Source organism: Microdochium trichocladiopsis (genome assembly GCF_020744255.1).
Source record: "Microdochium trichocladiopsis strain MPI-CAGE-CH-0230 chromosome Unknown B0I36scaffold_10, whole genome shotgun sequence".
In the NCBI taxonomy this organism is placed as follows: domain Eukaryota; kingdom Fungi; phylum Ascomycota; class Sordariomycetes; order Xylariales; family Microdochiaceae; genus Microdochium; species Microdochium trichocladiopsis.
The window spans coordinates 1,619,962-1,646,490 of NW_025763553.1; the positions used below are offsets into that span (position 1 = coordinate 1,619,962).

The 26,529-nt window shown below is 56.6% G+C and overlaps 8 protein-coding genes across 8 annotated transcripts; 5 read left to right on the forward strand and 3 right to left on the reverse strand.

Moving 5' to 3' along the window:
• The first annotated feature begins 472 nt into the window (after positions 1-472).
• B0I36DRAFT_334028 (uncharacterized protein) lies at positions 473-1,705 on the forward strand. The gene is made up of 2 exons (XM_046155294.1): positions 473-1,189; positions 1,303-1,705. Exons 1-2 carry the CDS (start codon positions 688-690, stop codon positions 1,404-1,406), a joined length of 606 nt encoding a protein of 201 aa, XP_046007412.1. The 5' UTR covers positions 473-687; the 3' UTR covers positions 1,407-1,705.
• A 1,258-nt stretch (positions 1,706-2,963) lies between these two features.
• B0I36DRAFT_367640 (uncharacterized protein) lies at positions 2,964-6,601 on the forward strand (the record flags this gene model as incomplete). Its single annotated transcript, XM_046159505.1, has 7 exons — positions 2,964-3,120; positions 3,181-3,262; positions 3,341-4,610; positions 4,669-4,879; positions 4,952-5,910; positions 5,976-6,209; positions 6,332-6,601. The coding sequence occupies 7 exons, from the start codon at positions 2,964-2,966 to the stop codon at positions 6,599-6,601; spliced, it is 3,183 nt and encodes a 1,060-aa protein (XP_046007413.1).
• A 452-nt stretch (positions 6,602-7,053) lies between these two features.
• On the reverse strand, positions 7,054-8,025 carry B0I36DRAFT_252577 (s-adenosylmethionine mitochondrial carrier protein-like protein; the record flags this gene model as incomplete). The annotated part of the gene is made up of 1 exon (XM_046150695.1): positions 7,054-8,025. One exon carries the CDS (start codon positions 8,023-8,025, stop codon positions 7,054-7,056), a length of 972 nt encoding a protein of 323 aa, XP_046007414.1.
• A 649-nt stretch (positions 8,026-8,674) lies between these two features.
• On the forward strand, positions 8,675-11,346 carry B0I36DRAFT_334035 (uncharacterized protein). The gene is made up of 2 exons (XM_046155295.1): positions 8,675-11,227; positions 11,298-11,346. Exon 1 carries the CDS (start codon positions 8,707-8,709, stop codon positions 10,996-10,998), a length of 2,292 nt encoding a protein of 763 aa, XP_046007415.1. The 5' UTR covers positions 8,675-8,706; the 3' UTR covers positions 10,999-11,227; positions 11,298-11,346.
• Positions 11,347-13,656: 2,310 nt separating this feature from the next.
• Positions 13,657-15,344, forward strand: B0I36DRAFT_252528 (uncharacterized protein; the record flags this gene model as incomplete). Its single annotated transcript, XM_046150692.1, has 7 exons — positions 13,657-13,854; positions 13,927-14,287; positions 14,352-14,469; positions 14,522-14,592; positions 14,656-14,680; positions 14,753-14,885; positions 14,943-15,344. The coding sequence occupies 7 exons, from the start codon at positions 13,657-13,659 to the stop codon at positions 15,342-15,344; spliced, it is 1,308 nt and encodes a 435-aa protein (XP_046007416.1).
• A 968-nt stretch (positions 15,345-16,312) lies between these two features.
• Positions 16,313-17,481, reverse strand: B0I36DRAFT_367644 (cyclin-C; the record flags this gene model as incomplete). The annotated part of the gene is made up of 3 exons (XM_046159506.1): positions 16,313-16,953; positions 17,030-17,239; positions 17,322-17,481. 3 exons carry the CDS (start codon positions 17,479-17,481, stop codon positions 16,313-16,315), a joined length of 1,011 nt encoding a protein of 336 aa, XP_046007417.1.
• A 1,204-nt stretch (positions 17,482-18,685) lies between these two features.
• B0I36DRAFT_252187 (mitochondrial carrier domain-containing protein) lies at positions 18,686-21,208 on the forward strand (the record flags this gene model as incomplete). Its single annotated transcript, XM_046150665.1, has 8 exons — positions 18,686-18,848; positions 18,930-19,010; positions 19,101-19,308; positions 19,488-20,248; positions 20,313-20,359; positions 20,419-20,537; positions 20,599-20,634; positions 20,692-21,208. The coding sequence occupies 8 exons, from the start codon at positions 18,686-18,688 to the stop codon at positions 21,206-21,208; spliced, it is 1,932 nt and encodes a 643-aa protein (XP_046007418.1).
• Positions 21,209-25,368: 4,160 nt separating this feature from the next.
• Positions 25,369-26,463, reverse strand: B0I36DRAFT_30202 (uncharacterized protein). The gene is made up of 2 exons (XM_046152037.1): positions 25,613-26,463; positions 25,369-25,540 (listed from the first exon to the last, which is right to left on the reverse strand). The coding sequence occupies exon 1, from the start codon at positions 26,419-26,421 to the stop codon at positions 25,633-25,635; it is 789 nt and encodes a 262-aa protein (XP_046007419.1). The 5' UTR covers positions 26,422-26,463; the 3' UTR covers positions 25,369-25,540; positions 25,613-25,632.
• Positions 26,464-26,529: the final 66 nt, after the last annotated feature.

Sequence of the window (26,529 nt, forward strand, 5' to 3'; positions counted from 1 at the left end):
GGGTCTGATTCTCGAGCTCGTATATGCGGGGTGCATACGTCACCTAGACCTCAAGATGCCGTCTACCGGCCTGGCACAGTGTACTCGATCTGGAGCGAGCGAGATCGCTGGGCCTCTCCTCGCGACGGTGCAAAGCAAATCTTGATGTTCCTCCTTGGGTAGTCTTGCCATGGTTACACGACCGTGGCCTCGATGCAGGACGAAAGTGTCGTTGTTCTGTGTTGAGACTGCTCTTCCATGCTCTTGGAGGCGGCTTTGAGGTTCTGGCCATGTCGTGCATGTCGTCTTGAGGCTAATGCGTCTGGCGAGCCCCTCTGGGAAGAAGATCAGCCGCGTGTGTCGCCATCCGCCATTGCTAGTGTGTCTGTACTGTATTCTACTGTGCCGTGTAACGAGCCAGTGCATGTACATAAGTATGCATGGAGGTAAGTAGACGAGGAGGGGTAATGGCCAAAAGTTACACACGCGTGGCGTGTTTCCGATGTTTGTTTAACTCTGTGATAGCGGTGCAGAGTCAGCTCGTGTTTGCTCTCGTCTCCTCTTTTTTCTTTCTAAAATTGTAAATATCCCCGGTCATCAATCTGTCGGCCAGCTATCCAGTTCAGAGTTATTCCTCCTCGGCATCACATTGCCCTTATGCAACGACGAGTACGTGACGGCGCACTTACAACATAACCGGATATAACCATGTGTATTGATATCTGGACGCGTTCGCCATGTGGCCACAGCATCTACCAGAACACATATCACTGCGATCATAGCGAAAGTGAAGCCGGTGATGGGACCGTGTTCTCCGATGATGTGGTTGATCGCCCGACTCTCAACTATGAGGACGAGCTATATCACTACAAGCCATCGGCAACCGAGCTGAGGCGGCGGCGGCTTTCCTCACTGTCGCTGCTGTCTGGATCTCCTCCATCCGGAGTTTCAGTAAAATCCCCATGCCGAGTGACGCGGGCGATCCGGCCGATCAACGAGGGAGAGTGTGCCGAATGTGCGAGAAGCTGGCAGGAGGCTCAGTGGCACCATCAGCAGGCAATGGCTGGGCGACACATGCAAAGGCGAGATTACTTCGACGACCATGGACATGTTGTCGGCCACGACACCCTCGAACGCAGTGGCGAGGACCGGCTCGGAGGCGTTTCTGCGACCAGCTCGCCTGGTCTGTCGCGATCATGGTATGGCCCTGGTGAGTCAAGACTGGTCCATTGACATGTTGATGCGGGGTCCGCAAGCAGCTCATACCCCATCATCCCCATGGTGTATGGATGCATTGCTAAACGCGGCCACTTTATCGTGTAGGGAGCCCAGGCTTCCAAAGGAGGCAGGGCCGCATCCCGTCTGCGTCTGCGACACGCAGGCTCGAGAACGCCTTCTTCATGATAGCGCAGCGACAGGCCGACTGATGCAAGGAGAGGTCAACGACGCGCGCTTACCCGACATGGCTTTGCAAAGATACATCCGGACAGATTGCGGCCAGAAGAGACGGGGGAGGTTTTGACGACAGAGATCAGACGAGACGCGGCTCTAATGTTTGACCATGGTGAAAGTGGCTGTTAGTAATAGCGGGAGCAAGTCGCAAGGCAGCACGCACAGAAGACACAGATGTAATTAGGGCGCCTCCCATAGATGCGGGAGGGGGGGCAGAACTTGATGATATCCCTAGTGCAGAGCTTACAGAGCATGTAAACCAATTTCTCTTGAACGAAGTGCCAGTGGCCACGATAGAGTACAGGGCGAGGCACAGTCCTCGAGCATTGGTGCCCATCAGGTAATTATTACGGACAGACCAGCCAACAGAACGACGGCTTGCCGCAACACATCCTGGCGGACGAAAAGGGGAAGGTGCCAACCGTGCAGCTGGGAACTGCTCGGTTGGTCAAAGCAGCCATGTACAGACGAATGAGCGGCGACGAGGCGAGACCTGGGGTAATGGCGGGGACAACCAGCCCGGGCCCGAGAGGTGGTGGCCACTCACCTCAGCTGGAGTGTGCATGGCCATTCGCTCGCGCATGGCTGAAGTCGTTGCGGCATGCTTTGTGGTCAAGTGACAAGAGAGAGTCCAAGCATTGATCTCTTTCCGAGGCGCAGCATCCGAGTTGTTCCCCCTGAGGAGACGTTATCATGCTTGCTGGCCGAGGCAGGGGACAGTGGCGTCTCTGCTGCCAACAACACCAGTGACCCCCGGCGCGGAGGGAGATTGACGCCGTCCGTTGCTCTGAGCTGGTGGAGATCAGACGACAAGGGGGGTTCTTCCCCTCTTGCCCCATCCTGTCCTGTCTGCCTGCCTGCCTGCCCTGTCTGTTTAGCCTGCGCCTTCAGGCGGAAGTGTCGTGCGGCGATTCCTGGACGAAGCTCCTGTAGTCCACCAAAAAGAGCAATATGCCGCCAGCAGAGAGGCAGGAGGCCATCGCGGGCACTGCAGACGGTTCTCACAGGAAGCGCAATTCGATTGGAGAGCCGCCTGGACAACCCCTGGTCTGGCCTGGCCGAGGTGGCACAGCCAAGATGTCAATCACTTGAATGTTGCGCCGCTCTTGCCCCAGCCCAGCCCACAGCGGCGCCTTCCCCAGCCCTGCTCCAGCAAGGCGGGCGGGCCTGGTGCACCTGCAGCGGGGGACCAGACCGAGCCAGGGAGCTTCGCCCGCTGGCTACGTACCTTACGGCAACTAGCGCCTGCGTTACTTAACCCGCCTCGACCCATCTCGCCCCGAGTCCCGTCGCAAGGCAGACACAGCCCTCGTCCAGTCTCGCATCGCAGTGCTCTCCCATCCGCGAGCCCGGCTGCCCAGACGACGCCCGAAGACAGTCCCCAGCGCTGGACCCGACCTCGACATACCGTTCGTCTCAACTGTCGCTACGTCTTTCCGCGGCCTTTGAACCCTTGCCCGCGCCCACCCTCCCATCGACCGTCGCACCTCCACGATAGGCGATGGCCAAAAAGGCGCGCCAGAGAGTCAGCTATGGTCCGTCGCCTCCCGCACCGCAACAACACGGCCTCTCCCTCCAAGCTCCCGCATGCCGAGGCTCATGTCTGCCCCGCGCGACGGCTCGCGTCAGACCTCGATCGTGCCGCAAGTGCGGCTGCTACCCGAGACAAGACGCTGCTTGCCGACCAGGGTCCACAAGCGCTGGGTTGGCTACCGTCACTTAAAGATAGCTAATGTTCCACTTGCACAGCTCTCGAGCTTGATCATTCCTCCTCCGGCGGCCACAGGCTCGGAGTCAATGGCCTCGCTGTCGATCCCGACAATGCCATCCTGTAAGCACGCGACAGCCTCCCAGCATTCCATGCGAGACCGGACTCCGAGCCATATACCTGACACTAACCATGGCGAAGCTACTCGGGAGGGCGAGATGGAGTAGTCTGCGCTTGGGACCTCAACTGCGAGTCCGACGACAGCAAGCCAGATGCGAAGCCAAAAGCGACAACAAAGTTCCGTGCCTCGGCGCAAGCGCACACCCACTGGGTCAATGATATCGTCCTCGCTGCCAATAGCTCGACCCTCGTGTCAGCCTCGTCGGACCTGACGGTCAAAGCCTGGCGGCCATCCTCTGGAGACGCAGAGGCGCATACCCTTGGCGAGCATGCCGACTACGTCAAGTGTGTCGCCACGCCAAGAGGCGGCGATTGGGTCGCGTCAGGAGGCCTGGACCGCAAAATCTACCTGTGGGATCTGAACGGCAAGGGAAAGTCCCTGGAAATCGACGTCAGTGGCGAGGACATCGCAGAGAAGGGCTCCGTCTATGCTCTTAGCGCCGGTCGGAGCATAATGGCAAGTGGCGGTCCAGAATCTATAGTCCGTCTCTGGGATCCTCGGACTGGCAAGAGCGTCACAAAGTTCCTCGGCCATACCGACAACATCCGTGCCATCCTGATGAACGAGGCTGGCGATACTGTCATGACAGCCAGCTCAGACCAGACGGTGAAAGTCTGGAGTGTCACCGCAGGTCGGTGCATGCACACATTGACCATGCACAATGACAGCGTCTGGGCCATGTTCTCAGAGGATCCTACACTGAGCGTCTTCTACAGTGCAGACCGATCCGGCCTGATTGTAAAGACGGATGTTCGTGGTTCGGAAGAGATGGACGAGGGTCTATCTGTCGCCATTGCGCAGGAGCACTATGGTGTTGGCAAGGTCGTCGCCACACAGGACTACATTTGGAGCTCGACGTCAAGCTCGTCCATCAACCGATGGGCCAACATCAATACCGGTCCAGATGCTCAATTGCCAGAAGCATTTAGCCGCCTGCGTTCAAGCAGCATTGCCTCAAGGCAGACACATGAGTCCGCGACCACAGTCAACGGTTCGAGCAAAGGTGAAATCCCAGCAAAGGCAATCCTGCGAATCTCGAACACTGCCAAGTTTCCTACAATTCTTTCGAATGCGTCCGAGTCAAACCTGGCGGCTTCCTCCGCACTCAGCAGGAAAGGATCCGAGCTGGTCACAGACTCTGGATCTGCCGTGGTGGAACCTATCCATCACTTGCCAGAAGAAACCATTGAAGGCCAGAACGGTCTTGTCAAGCACAGACTTCTGAGCGATCGACGACGTGTTTTAACTCTTGATACTGCTGGCGATGTCCTGCTGTGGGACCTGATACGGGTACTTAGCTTCCAACTCTCGGTTCAGAATGATCGTGCTTCGCTAACTCATTCGCCAGTGCCAAGTCATCCAGCGCTTCGGCAAGAGGCACCTGGAAGATGTCGAACCGGAAGTGAACACTCTGGAAGCCGTTGCTCCATGGTGTTCAATTGACACGAGCTCTGGTAACCTCACAGTCGTGCTAGAACCATTCAATTGCTTTGATGCAGAGATGTACGCGGACGAGCTAAAACTGGAGGAGCCGATTGATTTCAGGGAAGACCAAAGGAGTATGTTGCGACTGCCGAGCACGCCGAGCACGAGAAATGCGTTATGAACCGTATAAGCTAACGTGGAACCAGTAAACTTGGGCCGGTGGATTTTGCGGTACTTGTTTGCAAAGCTTATTGATGAGGTCATCAAGAGAGACGAGGCGCACCGACAAAAGCTCAATGAAGCCGTAGAGAAACGGCAAGCGGCAGCCAGACTCAACCCCCCAACGTCGATCGTCCTTCCCACTGCGAACCCTCAAAGCTGGGAACAGGACAGCTCACCTGCAACACCACGGGCGAACGGCTTGGGGTTCGCGCAGACACCAGGCCTTGGCATAGGCGTAGCGACGCCCGGTCCAAGAACTCTGCCAGGAGTTCCCGAGAACGCGGCGACCCCGGCAAGCCCATCAGAAGTGAAGCGGTCAATACAGTTGAGCCGGCCCTCAGGCGAGGACTACTTTGCTTCCTTCAACTCGGGAGACGCTGTGGGCAAAATCGTCCCGACTACACCAGCTGCAACAGAGCAGGCGCCTGCAGCACCTACAACGCCTGCAGCTCCCGCCAAGGAAGAGACCCCGCAGTCGCCAGTCGACGGCAAGAAGGACAATGGCAAAGGTGGTGCGTTTGGCAAGAAATTCCGCATGGGCATGTCTTTTGGCACCAAAAAGCTTGGCCGCTCTGCCTCAAGCAGCGCAACCGAGAAGCCAGCCGTCGTTGAGGAGAAGCCCGAGGAGAACAAGTCCGAATCATCGTCGAACCACGAGAAGGAGGTTGATGACAATCTGCACGGAGTCATCCAGAAAATCCAGAACGAGTACGAGAAGCAGCTGCAGGAAAACCCCGAGAAGTTCGTCGAGACAGGCATTCATCCTAGCTTACCGATCGACACACCGGTGTTGAAGCTGCCCTCAGGGACCAAGGTCATCATACAAGAAGAGACGTCTGGCGGCATTGCTAATCTATACCGAGGCACGGTCGAGACGGTCGGTCTGGACGTGGATATCATCGAGGAGAAAGCCCCAATGTGGCTAGGAGACGTGCTACTGACTGTGAGTCTTGCGAATAACAAAAATGCCAATCGACAAGCTGGATATCTGCTCACACTCTGTTACAGAACATCATTCCGCCGAAGGACCCTGTCAAGGTCTCCTTTGTCCTTCACCCGTGGCAGGACACGCTGCCCAGCCTCGCCACCGCGGACGGCAACAACCGACTCAACGCGAACCGCATGCTGCGCGTGCGCAAGATCCTGGCTTACGTCGCTGAGCGCATCGATCCAGACTACGATGAGAACAATGCCGATGCTCTCAAGCCCGAGGAGTACCTTGAGCTGTACTGTAATGAGCAGGTAAGTCAATTCGCCATGGGTGGCTGCTGTGCACGAACCCGAGAGCTTCCATCTGCTGGATGATCCTTCACTAGGATTTCATCAAATAAGATAGGATTGCTAACCTCGGTATGCATGATTAGTTGCTCCCTAACACTATGAGCCTGGCAACTCTGCGTGCACACATCTGGAAAGGCGGTAACGACGTGGTGCTGCACTACAAGGCCAATGGCCGTAAGGAGCTACCCAAGGAACTCCCTCAGCCTGCCCTACCACAAACAACCGACGCCGAGGGTGGCGAAGGGGCAGCAGGAGACGTGACAGAGGATGGAGAGGACGTAGGCATAGGTGCAACGGCCCCTGGTCAACCAACGGCGGCGGGTAGTACCCCAGTGCCTGTCGCGGCGACGTAGATCTCCTGTCTTGCCTTATGCTTTTTAAAGCACGAAAAGAATCGGGGCATCGATTTCAATTATCCTTTGAGCATAGTAATGAGACGAGAACAAGCCAAAGCGTTGCGGTGGGGGTATCATCTCTATTTTTCTTGTTCCCATTACGCAGTGATCCTCTCTGCCTAAGCGTGAGTGGTACAGAAAACATGCCGCCTCCCAAGGACTACTCGCTCAATCCAACTCTATGTAAATACTCCTGGACATCATTACCAGGCAAAAGGTTGTTACATGTAGTGATACAATTGTATACACAGAGGGGCTCCGACGCTGGAGCCGGAGTGCTATCCACAGTCGTTTTCAATCCCGTACAGAGGAGCAGACGGATCGTGATTTCAGCCATGTTGAAGTCTGTTCCCCACTCCTCTCTCTCCCTCTCTCTCTCCCTCTCTCAATCGGGAGCAAAAGCGACTGATTTATACGACACTACCGGACAAGGTATTGACCGCCCATTGGTAGCTGCCCAAGAAGATGGCGCCTCCGGCGCTGATCCACATGATGCGGGGCCCGATGCCGGCGAAGAAGGGGCGGACGCCGTGGGCTCGGTATATGTCTTTGAGCACGGTGAGCACGCCCTGGCGCTCCTTGCTGAGCATGACGCGCGTCTTGAGCACGTCGAGGGGTGTCGTGATGCCCGCGGCGACGGCGCCGCTGGCGGACCCGTACAGCGCGCTCTCGGCGGCGCTGACGTCGATCGTGGCAGCAGCGCTCGCGGCCGAGGAACTGCTGCCCGGGATGGAAGATGGGAGAGAGGCTTGGAGCTCGAGGGCCTTGCGCTGGCGGGACCAGGACTTGAGGGCCTCCCAGAGCGGGAACTGGATCACGGTGAACGGGACCTCGCGCATGACGGTGATGCCCCAGCCACGGTAGAGCTCGCGCCAGACGCCCGCGAGGCCTATCGCCGAGCGCTGGGAGAGGATCGAGGTGAGGGCGAGGAGGGAGCTCGAGTGCAAGCCGGCCTGGGCGCGCTGCTTGACGACTTCGGTAGGGACGCGGACCGCACAGGCAGCGACCTCGCCGAGGGACGCGGCAGCCATGTGCTCGAGGGCCTCTGCCGACCAGCCTGGCACTGGCGCGACCTTGCCGTCCAGGCCACCCGAGAGCAGATGGATGTTGCTCTCCCGTTCCCTGCGCCGCCGGGCCAAGATGTCCTTGACGCCCTCGTATGTGCAGAAGAAGAAGGCCGCGCCGGGGGCGGAGCCGACGACGGCGCTGCCGACGCCGCGGTATATGCCCTTGAAGCCGCCCGAGGCGAAGAAGCCCTCGCTAGACTGCATGCGGGTCTTGAGGGTGTCGAGGGGAAAAAGGCTGAGGTCGACGGTCGTGCCTGCGACGCCGCCGGCCAGGAGGGCGTGGACGAAGCTGGGCTGGGGCTGGTTTGGCGACATTGTGGGTTGTGGCTGGTCGGTTGCGACGCAGGAACCGCTAGTTACAGCGTCGCCTTGTTGGTCTCTATCACCGCGGCTTGCCGTCGCGCACACGGATTCTGTGGCCACAGATATATGCAGAGTCGTGGCGGGGGGTCGTCCGGCTCGGAGCTCGGCGGTGGGAAGTCGGCAGAGTCGGAGCTCGAGGCCGTCGAGGCCGGGACGCGGCTGGCAGACGCAACAAGGGTCCGCGTAGGCGGGGGAGGCAGAATTGGCCGTCTGTCCGTCGTCGTTGTCGCCGTGGCTGTCGTGCTGCTTGTGGGAGAGAGAGCTGCACGCTTCGATCCACAAGTTTTGCCCGTGGCCGGCAGGCGCAGTTGCTCAAGTGAGACCCTGCCCAGGTGGGTTGCAGCTTCCAAGCTTCCCCTGCTGGGTCGGCGTCCGGGGCGGGTCCTGCCCCGGAACCGCTTGGTCAAGGGACTTGGGGATACTTCCCGCCAAGGGCCACAGTGGACAGCCACGAGGTAGTTGCAGGTAACCTGTCAAGCAAACTTCGGTCGACAGGGGAACTGCTTGCTATAACACCTTGAACGGTCCAACATCATCACCACCGCCATCACCAGCCGCACGTCCGGGTCTCACAATATCTAACATCGTGAGACCCTCTGGACCTGCTTCGGTCCAGCTCGTTGGTGGCATGGCATGGGCCTCATCTCGCCCGTCCTGCACTCGGTGGCCCGCCCTGTGACGCTCCCCGAGTTCGTCGACGCCGTCCGCGCAACATGCCGCCCACGCTTCCCTCACCTCCGCACCGGCGCCCTCCGCCAGGTTGGGCTCGCCATCAGCGGCGGCGTCGACTCAATGGCCCTCGCCTTCTTGTCCAGCCAGCTCCTCCGCCACCACCTCCACATGCGTATCAATGACAACCCCCTCGCCAGCTTTGTCGCCATCGTCGTGGACCACCGCCTCAGGCCAACCTCGGAAGCAGAAGCAGTGGCCGTTGCTAGGGTCCTCCGTCGCCTGCGGATCAAGCCAGCCATCAGCATCATTAACTGGAAGCGTGAGGCTCATATGCTGCCTCCAAAGGACCACTCAAACCTCGAGACCCTCGCCCGCCATATGCGCTACCGTCACATCGGCCTCGAGTGCGCCTTTCGCGGCATCGGCAGCGTCCTCGTAGCTCATCATGCAGACGATCAGTACGAAACTGTGCTGATGCGTATGCTGGGTGGTCATCCCAGTCGTGGCCTGCGTGGCATCCGCCCCGCGAGCGAGATTCCCGAATGCGAGGGGCTCTACGGCGCGTTTCGCAGTGGCTGGCTCGACGACAGGATGCGCCAGAGACCCTACTTCAGCCATACCAATGCTGAGCGGGATCGTCGTCGTCTCAGGAAGCGCATCAGCAGTCTCATGAGCGAGGAGCTCGCTAGCCTGCACGAGCCGGACCTCGAGTGGCCACTACAGCCGTCCTACGACGACGCGGCCGCCCGTGACCTCCAAATCGAGAACATTGCCATGAACGCAATCACTCCGTCCCCAGTCGAGGTCGAGGATGGAGGAGTTATGCTGTACCGCCCCTTGCTTGAATTCGGCAAAGATAGACTTATAGCAACGTGCCTGGAGAACGATATTCCATGGTTCGAGGACGCAACCAATGCAGACGCCACCCTGACGATGCGTAACGCTATACGAGCTATGCATCGTGGTCACGAGCTGCCCAATGCTCTCTCAAAGCCAGCAGTCCTTGCACTCGCAAAGCGCTGCGACAAGAAACATGAAGCGCTGGAAGCGGAGGCTACGAGGTGGGCGCGGCAAGTCATCATCCAGGATTTCAACAGCCAAGCAGGAACGCTACTCGCACAATTCCCACACATGGAATGCCAGCTTCCGCCCTGGCAAGCCAAATCTCAACTCCGCTTCAAGGCTCGGCTAGCCAGGTGTAGAGAAGTCGCAGGGCTCGTGCTCAAGAGCATCATGGCCATGGTCAGTCCAGAGCACAACGGTCCTCCAATGATGTCTCTACAGAACCCGATCAACACGATATTCCCTGCACTGTCTATAGCCCTGAAAAGGACACCAGCATCGCCCAGGGCGTTCAACATCAATGGGGTTCTTTTCAGACCAGTGCCGGCCACATCACTGCGTGCATCATCCAGACCAGTGACCGGTCAAGACGACACCACTACAACTTCAGCAGAGACATATTCCTGGTATCTTACGCGCGAGCCGTACCCTTCACCAGCGAATAAGCCCCTTCCCCTCAACAATCTACGCTACTGTCTCGCGATCGAAAAGCCATTCGAGTGCAAAACCAGAGACATCAGAAGCGATTGGACCGAATGGATGGCGTGGACCTTGTGGGACGGCCGCTTCTGGGTGCGCCTGCGTCACCGCATGCCCTTCCAGCCCTTCATTGGCCCATTCCAAGAAGAACATCAAAGGCCCTTCCGCGATCGCCTCTCAAAGCGCGAGCGCGAGCACATGGCTGACCTCTTAAAGCGCCACGCGCCCGGAAAGACCCGGTACACCTTACCTGCCATCTACCTGGAGACTGAAGTCGATTTTGATAACCTCCCACCGGTCCCGAGCTACCCCTTCCGTCTTCCAGAAAAGCGCAACGGGCAGCTCACCCCGCAGTCAATGCTGCTCGCCTTGCCAACGCTCGAAATTAATGCGCCCGGACTCAAGAACCTCGTCGAGTATGAGATCCGGTATAAGCGCCTCGATCGCCCGTTGCTGGATAGAGCGACTGCGTACTCCACGGGCTCATATGTGACGCCGCTGTGGAGGAATAAGTATCGAACTAGGCGACGCGGTGGTACCCACTTGTCCTTTAGGGGGTCAAGAGCGCGCAACGGCGACAGGACGCATGGTGGTTGTCCTTCAGGTCTTGTGGGCCGTCGCCGGACACGTACAAGGTCTGAGGTGGCGGCACAGAAGACCGCGGTACAACATAATAAAGATGTCGAGACTCAGTTTGTTTTAGACGCCTAACACTGCGATCACACGGCCTCCCGTCTTCTGGAGCGAGCGGAATGTGAGGCAAACTTTGCAAAGCAACTCGGCACGAAATCCTGCTATCGCACCGACACTTCGATGAGGATTTAACAACATACGCAGCACAGAAAGTGGCATGGCGTCGATATGTATCAAGTTCGAGCCTCTGTAGAAAGGGGAGGAGCAAGATGAAGAATTTGTCTTGTAAAATAGCCAGCGATCTCACCTGTATATTATAAGTGTCATCATGTAGCATCAAGCGCTTATGAAGAGGCACAACGGTAGACTTGACTCACCCTGTAAAGAGCCGTTTAGAGTATCCTTGCAAATTATTTGGGCTGATACTGGTCACTGCTTGTATGTGTGTGCGAAGCAGGGCATAGGCCTTCCTTCGAGCTTGGGACCTACGGCGTGGCTCAGCTCGGATCGAGTCATGGAGATGACTTCTCGCCGCAATTTTCGCAAGGGCCGACGTACGATTGTGCCACGCAACATATCCATGAACAAAATCGGAATTCCTTATCAGAAGGGCTGCAGTCCTTGTATTAGGTCGGAGTCTACTGAGCTGTGTGCAGCAGTTTCAGGCCGCATGAAAGATACACGTCTGATGCGCGTCATCATCATCAGCAGCAGGATATGGTCGGGATTCCTCATCTCGACCAAATGGGCTTGCCTGACAGGTCATAACAAGTAAAACCAGCCACGGTCAGAGGTGGGTTGCCAGACTAACTTGAGTGGCCGGGGCAAGGCTCACACACACACGCCCCTTGTTCTCTCGGTCCATAGTCGATGACTCTGCTCCAACTGACACACAAGAGAGGAAAGGAAAAAAAAAAAAGCGGTTCGATGCGGCGCGCGTCCTTCTTGGATTCTGGGGCTGTGCATACGATTCACATGTCGGGCCCTAAACTTCCCAAGACGGGTTGGCTTTTCGCGAAACAGGGAAAAAGAAAGAATGCGTGACCCCTCTCGAGCCTGCAAGCTGGTGTTTGGGGGAAGATATACCGTCGCGTCATATACCCCTCTGGAAGCCAGGGTCCCCTTGGCGGGGAGAGCTGCGAGGTGCCGTGATTGCACGGAATAATTAATCAATGTTCACAAACTTGGACAACCAGCTCTGACAGCGAAGACTGGGAGCACAGAAGAGGAAAGAGAGGGTGGGCTGGTCATGTCGTGATGAGAGCCTGTCGTGTGGACGGACAGAAAAGCCTGTGCTTGAAGGTTTAAAGGCAAGTTCTAATGGAGGTACCTAGGTATCTGCAGGCATGATATGCTGTTGGTTGTTATTACCGTGGAGAGGTTGTATGATCGACGACGCAGCGAAGAGACGGGCACTGTGAATTACAAGGAGCCAGCAAGACTGCAGCCAGCAACTTGACACCATGTCAGTGGACTGGTTCCCAGAAGAATGAGGAGGAAGAACCCTTGGAAAGTGAGCGCAGGAGGAGAGCACGACCAGGCCAGGGCAGGCCCAGCTTGGCCTCTTTGCCTTGTGACACCTTCCCAAAGATGGCTCAGCCGTTGGAGCAGCGGTCTGGTCTGCATGGGTCGCCCGATCCCTGCTCCCCCACAAATACAGCAACTGCAGATCATCCAAAGTTGATGTTGCCCTGTCCTGGTCTCCCGCCCGGCTGCCCCGTCCCTCGAGGCCCAAGGGCTGGCTTCCTCCGAGCATTCCGTTCCAGGCCTCGCTGCCGTCCTGCACGTCAGTGCTGACGCAGCCCCGCAGCCGTTGCCATCAACGGCCCTTGGACTCGAGCACCGGCCGGCGGCATCGTCCCTGCGGGAGCCCGAATGTCCATGGTATGACACAGCCAGTCAGCTTGGGAACTCGTCGGGCCTCCGCAGCGGCCGTGATGATGATGATGCAGACGCGCCCGCCCGCCATGCCTGTCATGATGAGACTCGAGGCGAGGGCCACCCTGGCCTGGGACCTTGTGGGAAATTGAGGTGTGGTAGCACCCGCCGCGTTGGCAAACATCTCGAACCAACAACGGACCAGGATGGACAACAGCACAAGCCCCAAGGCCAAGGGAATCAGGCTTGGGATGCTTAAAACACAGCGCACCGCTCTCGACGGCCCAGCCCGCTGGCCATCTTCCCGTCGGTTCTTTCGCCAGAGCATCTCAGACAACACCTCTGGGCTCGGGGTTCCTGGCCTGTCACGCACCGTCAGCACACGCACGGCACTTGCTCCTCCGCTCCCTTTTCCGCTACTAAGCTTGCAGCCCTCCACTGCTTCTCGGCCAATACACACTGCTCGCCTGACTGCTCTCCGGCACGTCATCATTGGCCACTTGTACAAATCCAGCCTGCAGCCGTTCCTTTCTTTAACCGACCGCCAACCTATTGGTGGCATCTGCCCTTTGACGTGCAGCAACACACAGCTACAACGCTGCCACGTTCCGGGCACATTGTGGACGCGGGGACAGAGACAGAGGCAGGACGAGACACGGCACCCTTTGGGTATATCCTCTCTCATCATCCCTGGTTCCCGTCTGTGGGTTTGCATGAAGAATGCCATCCTCCGCATTTCGGCTAAGCATGACATGCCCCTCGTGTGGGTAAGGGGTTCACTGGCTTCGTTTTGTGTGAAACAGTCCCCTGGCTCTCTGTATGCCCTTCGTCGACAAAGTGGTAAATGACATCTTCAAGATGGAGGCATACATATTCGCCCGGGCCGACGACGACGACGATGTTGTGCACGACTTTGTCTCACCTTGGGTAGAGCTGAACATTGGCCTGTGGGCCTTGTTCGCCGCCACCACCATATTCCTGGCCTCTCGAATATGGATCAAGGTTACTCGCAGGTATGGCCTGTGGTACGACGACTACATCCTCGTGGTGTCGTGGGTAAGTCATCCGCATTGTGCTGTAGCAGTCATTCTGAGCTCTAGACTAACCAGTACCCGGTTCTACTGACAGATTGTTCTGGTGGTCACTGATAGTCTCATCGTACACCAGTTTGCCACTGGATATATTCTCGAAAACTCGGCTCAGAAGTGGGATGACCGAATGCATATTCTGATCAACGTAACCTCGTGCGGCACCTTGATCGGGCAGTCACTCACCAAGACGGCATTCGCCGTGACACTGCTCCGTCTGAGCAAGACTTGGCAAAGGCACTTGCTCTGGTTCTGCATCGTCACAATGAACTCTTATATGGTCGTCAAGGTCATTCTTCAGTGGGCAAAGGTGTGTGGCTCGAAGAGCACAGACGTCTACTATAGATTCGACCTCTGCCTCGACAAGAATTTTCGGGACGACTTCAAAGCTGGAGGCAATAGTGAGTTGAAGCTCAACGTGGCCGACACGATTAGTTTTGCATCACGACTAATCAGTGCGACTAGTCTACAATATCGTCATGGATTTTGTCTTCGCGACTTTTCCGTGGTTCCTCATCCGAGGAGTCGATATGCGCAGATTTGAAAAGATTGGCCTTTGTGCGGTGATGAGCTTAGGCATGCTGTAAGTTGAGTCCTCACAGAGATAGTCAAGTAGCATGCTAATTGCTATCCAGCGTCGCTGTTGTTTCTGCTATCAGAGTGAGCTGGAAGGATGAAGGCAACGAGCGGGACACGCTCTACATCTGTAAGCAGACCGACACACATCGTGACAAATATGCAGCTACTAATGAGGCACATGGAACATCAGACCGGAACGGCATTTCCCAAGTGTGGTAAGTCATAGCAGATTTCTTCTCCTACTGCAGTGCGCCTCTTGCACTTCCCACGTGCTGAATGAGGCACAGGTACTCTTCCGAAGTCACGGGCACCATCATCGTCCAATGCATACCCATCCTTCGCCCTGTGCTGCGGGATGTGCACAACACTCTTACCTCAAAGAAAATGAGCTCGACTGGGGACCGCCGAAGCACAACGACTGTGCCCAGCAGGTGGAGCGGCGGCGGCAAGCGTGGCTCTGGCGGAACCACGATTGAGCTGCGGAGCGATTTACAAAACAAGGGAGTTGATAGCATCATTCTGACGGAGATTGAGGAAGAGGGCGAAGAGCAGCAACTGCAGCAGAAGCAGGAGCAGCAGCAAAACCGAGAGGATCAAGACCCATGGATGGCGACTACACAACGCGGAGCAACACAGATTCGATCACCAAGCATATCTAGGCTCGACCTGGAAGCAGCCTTTAGTACAATCCACGACAATGCCTCCTTGTCATCAGACGAAGGGTGGCCACTGCCCAAGAATCAGCTGTGTCGGCCAGCTTCTATAGCCACCTCCGAATCAGACATGTCATTTGTGGAGTTCGTCGACTGGGACAACGAGGCATACGATCTGGGCGTGAGGAAGTCATTATCGCCAGTACCCAGGGAACGAACGCCTTAGGCAGGTAGAGCGCGTACATCTAGGAAAATTGATTGGTATTGAACAGTCGTTTTGTCCCAGCTGTCTAGTTCGCTTCATGGATCCCACGCTATGATACTATTTAATGTTATCTTGACCATGTAGCACCAGAGGCTGGAGCCCAGACACCTTGTTTTCGAGAGTATTCGACAAATCCCCTCACGAAGCGGCAAAGGTAGAATATGCACAAGCATTTGATATGTCTCTCAGACTCGCTGTTGGCAAAGAGTATGGCGGGTGGACTGCGGTCAGCCGAGCCCTTCCCCGAGCCATTCCTACCATGACTTTGATATCGCGTGCACGCACGTCGGTCGGACCAGCAGCTTTGCCCATGCCACCAATATCGATACTGTATCGATGCGCATTACCGCGCATCTTCTCGGACTGTCCAAGCAACGTGGTTCGTGAAGATCCCTGCTCCAGTCTCGAGTAAGTGCAGCGTCGAGGCGGCAAACCGGCACACGCCACCTGGACAGAGGCGTTTGTGTTGTAGCGCAGTTGCGTGTGCCTGTCTTTTGGCCGAGAGACTGTGACTAGGACCAGGGTCACAACCCTCGAAAAGGATCGGGACCGAGGAAATGCTGCATTTTGTTGTTGCCGCCCGGGGGGCGGGGTGTTATATAGCTTCGAGCTCCTCCATCGCCTTGCGAGCGATTTGACGAACGTTCCGTAGCCACGGACCGCGAAGAGGGGGGGGGGGATATTTGGCCAGTAGAACGTCCCGAGGAGTGGTTGTGTCTAAACTTCCCATAGGCGCCTGGGCTATATATGTATATATCCCTTTCTCCGGTATAGTTGTTCTGCGATCTATTTCAAATTATCCACAATTTGGTGGTTCGAAAATAGTGCTAGAAGCTCAAAAGAACCACCGAGGCTGGATCACACCCCAGCCGGGTTCTGTCGGGCATCATATTCGAGCTGAATGTCGCCGCCGCCAAACCGTGACTTGCTCAGGGTCTGTCGAGGGCACGCGCCTTGATGAAGCGGTTGATCTGCTCCCTCGTCATTTTATCATTGTACTGCTCGTGGCACTCGTAGAAAGAGATGAGCTCCTGCGTGCAGTCGACCATGCCCTCGATGTCGACGTTGCTCTCGGCAAGGAACTGCGCGAACCGCTGCACCTTGCCGACGCGCTCCCCTTGCTGCTTCTCCTTTTCCGACATGCCGCCCCCTCCTCCCGTCGTAGGTGGTGGCCCAGCTCCTGGCGTGGTCTGACCGCTTGCGATGCCACTTCCGCCACCGCCGCCCATTCCGAATTGCTGCTGGCGTCCCTGGGCCTGGGCCAAGACCGATGCTGCTGCAGCCATGCCGGCGGCCGGGGTGGCTGACACCGAGTTCGGGCGGAGGACGAGAGATAGCAAGATTGCGGTGAGCGCCACGATGTGCGGCGGGTAGTGGAGCGGGAGGTCGGTCATGTAGTGGTCGTTGATAACGGACAGGGCCAGGCTGATCTCCTCTTGGCTGAGGGCGAACTCGGTCTGGAGCTGCGTCAGGGTCCGGTATGGCTGGTGCACGATGAGGTGGGAGCTCATCTCGGAAATGAGGAAGAACTCGCATTCGCCGAGTCGCGACGTGTCCACGGTGAGGAGATCTGAAGTGAAGCAGGTGCAAATGTCAGACACGGAGAGCTCCCAGCAGAGGCACGGCAAGCAAAAGTCTCCACGGACCTGAGTACATTGTTCGCGCTTCCTGCACCACAATCCTAATGTGCTGGGGGCACTCCTCCATCTTGCAAGCCAGGTATAGCGCGGTCGTGAGGACGAGATAGGGATTCGTGCGGCGGATCTCGACTTTGCAGTAGAATCGCTTGATGTAGAGCTGGGCAGTCGCGACGGCCTGCTGCCGACAGTTGAGTCTCTTGGCTAACCGGTGAAGCTCTGTGCGACGAGTAGAGATGTCAGCGCTCCATGCAGAAGCTTGGTCTGTCGGGACTCACCCGTCCCGCAAAGGGCTACTGACGCTGGTTAAAGTATATGCTGAGGTGCCGCCACTGAGGAAGAGGGAACATTTGCACGAGACTCTGCTCCTCCTCCTCCAGGTTCTCCCGCAGCTGGGCCAGCTCATCTTTGGTGAACTGCCAATAGCGCCGCTGCGTCGACTCCCAGTAGTTGGCGGCCATGGTCTCACACAAGCCAGCTTGCCGCTTCGGCCGGCAAGGTTGGTGGTCGACAGAGTTCGAAGTTCGCGGGGCGAGACGCACGGAGGGACAATGGAGCTGTCCGCGCGGGCTGCCTTTATCTCAAGGCATGGCGGCAACGGCAAGAACGAGGAGGTGGCAGAAGTGAAGAACAGGAACAAAAAGAGTGGTCCGGCGAGAAGGAGCTTGTGGCACACAGACGGGAGCCAGACGCATCACCGCCAAGTCTGGCCAGTTGTCGATGATGAAAGATCAGGGATCAAGGGTCCCGGCTGAGGGACTCGCTCGCGTGCCGCAAGGAGAGCTGCTGGGAGGAGAGGAGCCGGACAGTGATCCACGACTGACAAGCACTGTAGGTTCTGGAGTTGGGCCATGCAAGGGTGACAGTGCCGGGATCAAGAGAGGCACTATAGTGGCCCCTTAAGTGTGTATAGTGGGTTCCATGGGGCTTCCACATCCGACAAGGCAGCGGGAAGAGCAGCAACGGCGGGGACTTGGCTTCCTGCAGAGAGCCAATCTGGGCCGAGGGATAGCTACACGGACAGGCGAGGCAGGACGCCTATGAGTGGCCGAGACGGGAGAGAGACAGGAGTGTCCTGGGACATGGCTGGCTGTGTGTGGGATTGCAAGAGTGGAGACACGATGACGGAGGGTCCCTGGCTGTCTGAGCTTGTGCAAGCCCGGCCCAGTCGAGGTAGAGGCTTGGAGCTTTTCCGCAATGGTCCAGAGAGCGGGCAACCTCGCGTCAATCTGCAGGAGCTGCTGCCCGTCACCAGGAACCCCATCGGAGCCTCCCACCGCAAGTCAACGTCACTTATCGCGACCAACTGCACGACGTTTCCTCTCTCCCGAAGAACAGCTACCCTGCCTGTCTGCCGACTACCTACTGTAGGGCGTATCGTTGGCCATTGACGGTGCTGCTGCTGCTTGCTCGAGAGCCCCATTGCGAGACGTCCCATTGTTCTCAACTCGAGCTGGCAAAGGCAACGGCAACCGACAGCGACCCGTCCCCCTCCTCCGGCGACCAGCAACAACCACCGCAACCACTCTACCGCAACCGACCTTGTGCCCTCCTCGTGTATGCGCCATGCCGGCCCTATAGCCCCTCGACAACAACACCAAGAACCCTCTGCTTGCGTGACTTGCCGCTGCCGACGTCCCGCAATGCCACATTGAGCCCGCTGCCATGAAGGTCTCCGACGTCGTCTCCCAAGCCAAGCTCGACATGGCCGAGTCACAGAACCAGCGCGACGCTCGCGTCGAGGCTCTCTGGCGCAAGCTCGACTACCAGAACAAGGGCGAGCTCGACTGGCAAGCACTCCAGAAGGGCCTTAAGAAGATTGATCATCGTCAGTCTCCCCTCACATGCCCGGGCGGGCACCACATGTGCAAGGTTTATAGCCGCTGACAACACCTGCCCCCACCCACAGCTATGAAGAACGCCGATGACATGCTCAAGGCCATCATCAAGGTTGTCGACACCAACGGAGATGACAAAATCCAGTACGAAGGTCAGTCAGACCGTCCTGGTCTTTCCAGACCATGACTTGGCACCATGTCACTGCAAGTCCACCAGACCACTGACTAGCATGTCCTTCCAGAGTTTCGTGTCTTTGTCGAGGCTACAGAACGCCAGCTCTACTATCTCTTCAGAGCCATAGACCACGACCAGGATGGAAAGCTCAACCAGGAAGAGCTCCAGACTGCCTTTCAGCGCGCTGGCCTATCGATCCCCAGACGCAGACTGTCTGAATTCTTTGATAACATTGACCACAATCGTGATGGTTATATCACATTCGAAGAATGGCGGTAGGTGGTCCCCACAGATTTCTACCAGACGGTGTTGATGCATGTCCCGTGATGAATTTGTTCCAATCTTTGGCATACTCCGTTGGTGCCTTGGGTGCTGGCCCAAGGTATCCGCCGGCATGGCTCAAGAACAATCCGCCCACAACGAGGAAAATGCGGTCGGCTAACTCAATCCACAGTGACTTTCTTCTTTTCATGCCCAATGCTGACCCCACGACGACATTGCGAGCCGTCTTCACATTTTATTCGGATATTCTGACTCTGACCTCCGAGGGCGATTCGGTGGTCACTGGAGAGACATTACAAGGCCTAGGTACGAGCGTAGCCTCTTTACTACAGACTTTCCTTGGTTCAATCGTCCGGCTGGCCTCCCCTCACACCCAGTCGCCTTCCACGCCTCCTCCGCCGACCAAAACTGCGCCATCCCATCTTGCTGGTCATTCTGCTGCAGACTATTCAACATCGGCAGCCTCAACAGTGCCGTCGCATGACCAGAGCAAGATGGCCGATGCCTCGCAGCAATCAGCGGCTCGAGCGATCAACACGAGCCTTCGCTCGGCGACAGCCGTGCCACACGACCTGCCCCAAAGCCAGCAACCATTCGCGGCCAAGCCCACTACATCACCGTCTCAGCTCGAGCAAACTGAACATGACAGCCCCAAGAAGGGCAAGAACAAGAAGCTGATCAGTTTCCTACCTGACTCAGGCTACTTCGTCGCCGGAGCCGTCGCGGGAGGCATTTCTCGGACCGCGACTGCCCCTCTGGATCGGCTCAAGGTTTACCTTCTTGTCAAGACCGACTCGGGCTCAAAGGCAAAAGTTGCTCTCGACGCAGCCAAGAAAGGCCAGCCCGTCAAGGCTGCCAAGCGAGTCGGCGGACCGTTGTTGACAGCCATCACGGAACTGTACAAATCCGGAGGAGTTAGAGGCTTCTTTGCTGGTGAGTGTGGCTCGCAAACATGCCATGGCTGGCCAGATCAGACTGACTGACGTTAATTGACCAGGTAATGGACTGAATGTGGTCAAGATCATGCCAGAGACAGCGATAAGAGTGCGTAGCGGCTGCGGCCTCGTCATATATGAGCTTCATGACTGATAAGAATTGCTTAGTTTGGTGCGTACGAAGCGGCCAAGAAGACCATGGCGCGCATCGAGGGCCACGAGGATCCCACCCGCATCACATCCTACTCCAAATTCATGGCTGGTGGTTTGGCAGGCATGGTTTCACAGTATGTCCAGCCTCTGCGCTCTCGAATCCGCGTCGTGGGCGAGACACTGACATTGATCCAGATTTTGTGTATACCCGCTTGACACCCTGAAGTTCAGGTAAGTTCAAAAAGCTATCCAACATTTCCGAAAAGAAATGTACTCATGATTTGATAGACTTCAATCCGAGTACGTCGAAGGGGGGGCGCGCGGAAATCAGCTCCTAGTGCAAACTGCACGCAAGATGATGTCTGAGGGATTCACGAAATCAGCATACCGTGGTGTGACTATGGGTCTCATCGGCATGTTTCCCTACTCCGCCATCGACATGGGCACATTTGAGCTTCTGAAGAAGACATACGTGTCCTACAAAGCAAAACAACTCGGCTGTCACGAGGAGGATACTAGACCAAGCACGTTTGCCACAGGCATCATGGGCGCTTCCTCTGGAGCGTTTGGCGCCACGGTCGTGTATCCCCTCAACGTCTTACGCACCCGTCTGCAAAGCCAGGGCACTAGCATGCACCCTGCTCGCTATACGGGCATCTGGGATGTGGCCCAGAAGACGTACAGGAACGAGGGCATCCGCGGCATGTACAAGGGCTTGGCCCCGAACCTTTTCAAAGTCGCCCCTGCGCTTAGTATCACGTGGATGGTCTACGAAAAGGCAAAGTACGTGCTGGACCTCAAGTAGAGTGTCCGCCTTGACCACAGCGCTGCACCAAAGAGACAGCACCTCCGCAGAGAATAGGCTTTCAGCCTCGTACATAACAACAACCATTCGACTCTCGACATCGCGTGTCGGCGACACGACCGAGAGCCACATAGAAGGATATAGAGCTGTCGTCGTCTGGACTATGGCGCACACTTGGACTTCTACCGGCCTTGATTTCGAGCAAGCATTTACATGGCGTTTCAGATGGAAGCGCGCTGCATTCACAGCATGCCTGGATTAGGGCCACATGGTCTGGAATCCTCGACAACTCGCAGGAACCGTTGGATTCATCCGACGAGAGTCCAACCACTTGAGATGACGTCACAGGGGTGGATGGCATCTCCGTTGAGGATCAGGGCAACGATTAACGATTATTGCAGCACAAAGAAAAGAACAAAAGATACCCCAACTGGCCCTTTTGGTATGGATGTCAAGTCCCATCTCTGTCGGCCCAGTACGCGCCGCCCCTTGGGGTAGCGAAGCGGCCGGTGGACACATACAGGAGTAGAGGACATTCGCAGGAACAAAAGGGTTTTGCAGCTAGTCGCATATGAGAGAAAGGAAGAAAGTTTCTATCGAGTCCAGTCCCAAGTGACACGCGTATCTGAACAGAACAGTGATGCCGTGGCGGCTCTGGCGGTTGTTATCTTGTCCACAACCTCCTACTGGTAGTCAATGTAGACTCTTGCACCCGCGTCTATGGTGCTGTCCTTCCGATGAATCTTGGGGTAACGACAGCATGGCATCTCCCGTGGTACATCGGCACTGCCCACAGGACTCTACTTGGGAAATTCCACTCGAGTGAGGCGCCAGGGTCAAACACGTCACAACACAATCACACATCAAGCACACAGAAGAGATGTGCAAGGCAATGCAACAAGTGTAAGAACAAACTTCCAATGCAACTTCATTATCCTAGAGAGGGCTTTCAACCACCTCAATGTGTGCGCTGTCTCTGTCCCGAGCCAGTCCTCCATGCTGCTACGAGCGCGCTTCCATATTATCCGTACACGTCAATGGCGACCTTTGAATGATTTCCAAACAAGAACCTGGCCACAGATGCTGCCCTTGTGGATCCAGAGGGGTCGTGGGTATTTCCCTCTACTTTTCTCTAATGTTTCCTGACGCCAGAACGATGACTGCGAAGCGCTGAAGATGGTTTCTCATTGCAAGAAGCGGACGGAAACCACAGAAATGAAAACTCAAGAAAGAAGCATATGAACGCCACAACACCGTAATGTGAGGAAATACGTGCGAAGAAGAAACAAACAAACATGTGTAGACCAGATATTTTCCATGAGCGCTACCGTTTGGAAGCTACCGCAAGCGAGGGGAAAGAACTCTTATGCGGCTTCCATTGAGCGCATTGCGCTGACCGTGGCCTGAACGTATGTCTCTGCTGGCCATGTGTCCTTCTCGCTGGCCTGCGTGCCTGCTCAGAGGCCTGCAAGGGAGCACTCGTCGAAGAAACCACCTTTCATGATGGCGGCCGCCATGCGCTTTCGCTGCAAAGGCATGTCCTTTGAGCTGTAGCTGTCCGGGTCAATGCCCAGAGCGATGCAGATACTGTTCGTGACTGCGAAGATGCCGCAATCATAGCCATTTTGCTGGCGGGGGACAGTGTAAGAGACAGTCTCCCACTCCTCTGGTTTGTACAGGTCGCCAAGCATGCCTTTAAGGAGCTTCCTTCCCACTTCCAAGTGTTCGTGCCCTGGAGAGTGGAACGAGTCGACGTACGCAATTGTACGAGCAGAGGGCCGGATCACGAGCATCGTCCAGTGCCAGTCGCTGTTGACGGGCAGCAGGAATGTGTCCACGTCGAAGAAGTTTTCAGGGGTCACACCCCAGGTGGTCTTGAAGCCTCGCCCGGGATTGCGAACCTGTCCTGCATAAAAAGTCTTGTAGAAAAGTGATGTTGACACAACGCACTTTGGTGTGTCCTTCTTGATGGTGACGCCAGCTCGTGTGTTGATGTCATGTGCCAACATTGCCAGGACTGCTTGAATGACATTGTCGTTGAGCCATACGGTCGGGGGTACGAGCTTTTCGAAGTCATGCCCCGTCACGTTTGTGCCTCCGGGATAGGAGATTGCATAGAGCGATCGAACCTTAACCGATGCTTCCGCTCTCACAAGCCACTCGAGGCTGAGCTCGGGGACAAGTTCGCCTTTTGGCTTACGAAGCCTGCGGCGCTCCTCGAGGCGAGCCTTTGCTTCGAGAGCTTGCTGCTCCCGTCTCTTTCTCTCCTGTTCGGCAAGTCGTTCTTGTTTCTGTCTTTCTAGCTCAGCGAGCTTCCATTCCGGGACCTTGAGGGTATACTGGCCAGGATCCAGAATGCCTCTCTGATCGTCTGAGTCGAAGAATTCGTTGATGTTGTTGTATTCAGGTGGAGCCTCCTTCACGGGGCCCATCTTGAGGAGAGTCAATCTAGCAGCCAGTAGCTCTGAAGTCTCCTGAGACGAGCCCATTCCACCTTCTTCATCTCTTTGGACTGTGGTGCTGTTGGAAACCGACGATGTAGTCGTGCTGTTGGTCCCATCGCGCTCAGAATTACTGCGCGGAGAACCTGCGTATGGATGGTGGCGTTTGGCCTGCTTCACGACACGCTGAGCACTCTTAGTGCTGGCGTCGGTCGCTAGCAAATGGGTTTGCGGGGTCTGCTGAACACTGTCCTCACGGCGTTGGGCCTGTGCTGACAAAGGGGCATCTCTGTCGGATTGTTCAGCATCATTGTTGGCCTGAGTCATGGGCGGAGCACGGTCAACAAGGCCCATGGAACGGAAGACCTGGCCCAGACGTTTACGAAGACTGCCCACGAAAGTCGTTGGCAGAGCTTGTGCCATACTGTGTGGCACGCTGGGCATGGTCTCGAGAACTCTAGTTGGCGAGGGCTCATTGTCAGCGGGGCTTGGAGGGTCAAGCTGCATGAGGGCGTCGCTTTCGGCTTGTACCTGTTCCGGTCGCTCTTCGTGAGGCTCGTTGACAGACGACTGCATGGTGGCGTCGCTTTCGGCTTGCAACTGCTCTGGTTGCTGTTCATCGTGAGATTCGTCTACAGACGACTGCATGATGGTGTCGATTTCGGCGTGTACTTGTTCTGGTCGCTCTTGATCGTGCGACTCATCTGGCAAGGGCAGAATGGGCCATGCTCCAGGAGGCGGAGCCCACGGGATGAAACCCGGTGATGCCTCGATCTCTCTTCTCTTCATGTCGAGCTTGCGGCTCATCATCTTGCTCCAGCGCCTGAATCTCACTCTGCGCGCAATGCTCTCAGCCGCTTCGGCCGCAATTCTCTCCTCTTGTCGCTGGCCTTCCAGCTTTCCCTCAAGAACGTAGCGCTCGGAACGGGGCAGGTGTGCGAGCGGATCCTTCTTCTTCTCCTCGTCGTACGCTTTGGCTTTCCTCTCGCGCACTTCTTTCCAGTTCGCAGGGAGCTGTTGCGGAAGGTATTTCCGGTACTTGGGCCGGATGGAACGTCGTCCAATCTCGCCCACTGATGCAGGAGAAGGTGTACTGGTAAGAATTGGTGTGAAACCTGCGTTTGCAAGGTCCGGGTCAACGGGTTGGTGGGGCTGTGAATCAATCTCAGCTGGAGCCGAGGTGTTGAGTTCGAATGCAGCTACGCTGGCGGTCTTGGGCTTGTCCCCCCCAACGGCGTCGCTGGGCGATGGTGTTGCAGAAGACTCGGCAGTAATAACGATTGACTCGTCAGAATCAACAGAACTCTCGACACTGGGGGCAGGGGAACGAGCAGCTGAGGAGACTGGACCAGCAATAGTGGTGCGTGTTGCAGTGCTCGAGTTGTTGTTATTGTTGATGATGTTGATGATGTTGGTGCATTCGTTGCCACTGTCGACTATGTCCTCAACGAGCTGGATTGGAGAGGCTGCCTTTGAAGGTATGGATGGGGCAGTGCGCTCGCGCCTTGCCAGACGAACCCGATTGTAATCTTTGTGAGTTGGTGCCTTCTTGACACCAGAAGTCTTGGAAGACGGGCTGCGAATGGACGCTCGCAATGATATGCGGGGAGGGCGCTTGTTGATGGTGATGGCGTTGCCAATTCCACTACCACTGTATGGCTTCTTCTTGCCGCTCAGCTGGCTTTCGAGGAATTCCTCGCCAGTGCTGTCACCTGGCAAGACCGTGATGCGCCCACGATGAGCCCAGTCGGATTGCTGAGTAAGTGTGAGCCTGTTGAAAGTGTTCTTATCAACAACCTCACGGATTGGTGATGGTGGGAATGCTCCCGGGATGACGGGCGAGAAAGTGGCTGTAGCATCGACTACGGTGTCGGCAGCCGAATCAAGTCTCCTACAAACAGAAGTCAGCACGTGGTTATTATGGTCGTGAAGAAAGTGGCGGGATGAGGATGAGAATGCTTACTGGTGAGGCCCGAGAGACTCCTAGTCCTCAAGGTTCTGCTCAGCGGAGATGTTCCTGTGGTTGTTGGTGTTCACGGCCAGAGAGGAAGCGCGAACGGGCCAGAGTGGACGTCTGTCTTTTGTGACTCTGAGGTCCTTGATCCTCGATGGCTGGAATTTCAGAGAAGTAGGGGGCAAGAGGGGTCGGGAGAGGCCAAGAGGAGGCTTCTTGGGGCCACGGGAGTTGTCGTGTGGAACTTGTTTGCCATTCACTGAGGATTGAATGACTTTGTTCGGCACGGGAAAGGATGCAAGGCGCTTGAACTGGCGCTTAGTCTGTCCAAGAGAGATAGAAGAGTGGGGCTTTGGCGATGTGACTTCAGAATCACTGGAGTTGTCGTAAGCGGCGGCAGCTGAGAAGGTGCCAGACGCAGTGCTGTGGACAGGCTCGGGTAAGCCGAGCTGAGCCGTGTTGGTGATGGCCGCAGTGAGACGAGGTGAAGGCTCGTCGTTTTGCGAGTCCGAATCGGCAGTATCGCTGAAGCCGTCGTAGGCAGAGGCGGCTGAGAAGCTGCCTGACCAGGTGCTATAGCAAGGCTCTGGAGAAGTGATGAGGGGTGAAGACTCGTTGGTGTGCGAGATGGATGACTCTAGGCCAAGAGCGTTCTCGCAGTTGGAATGAGTAGGACTGGATTGCTCGTCGACGGGAATGATGAGACCAGTGCTGCTGTTGATGGAAGGAGACGCCTCGCCGTTGCTGTGAGCGGCGCGCAGCTCACGGTCTGGAGAAGGGGTGAGCTTGGTGGAAACGAAGCGGCCCTCGTCTCTCATGTACGGTTCCTGGATACGGGCGCGGCGCTTTGGAGTGCGACTGGGACCAGCTGTGCTGAGTTGCGAAGCTGGTGCGCTGCGTCGCTTGGGGAGGCGGACGTGAGCTGT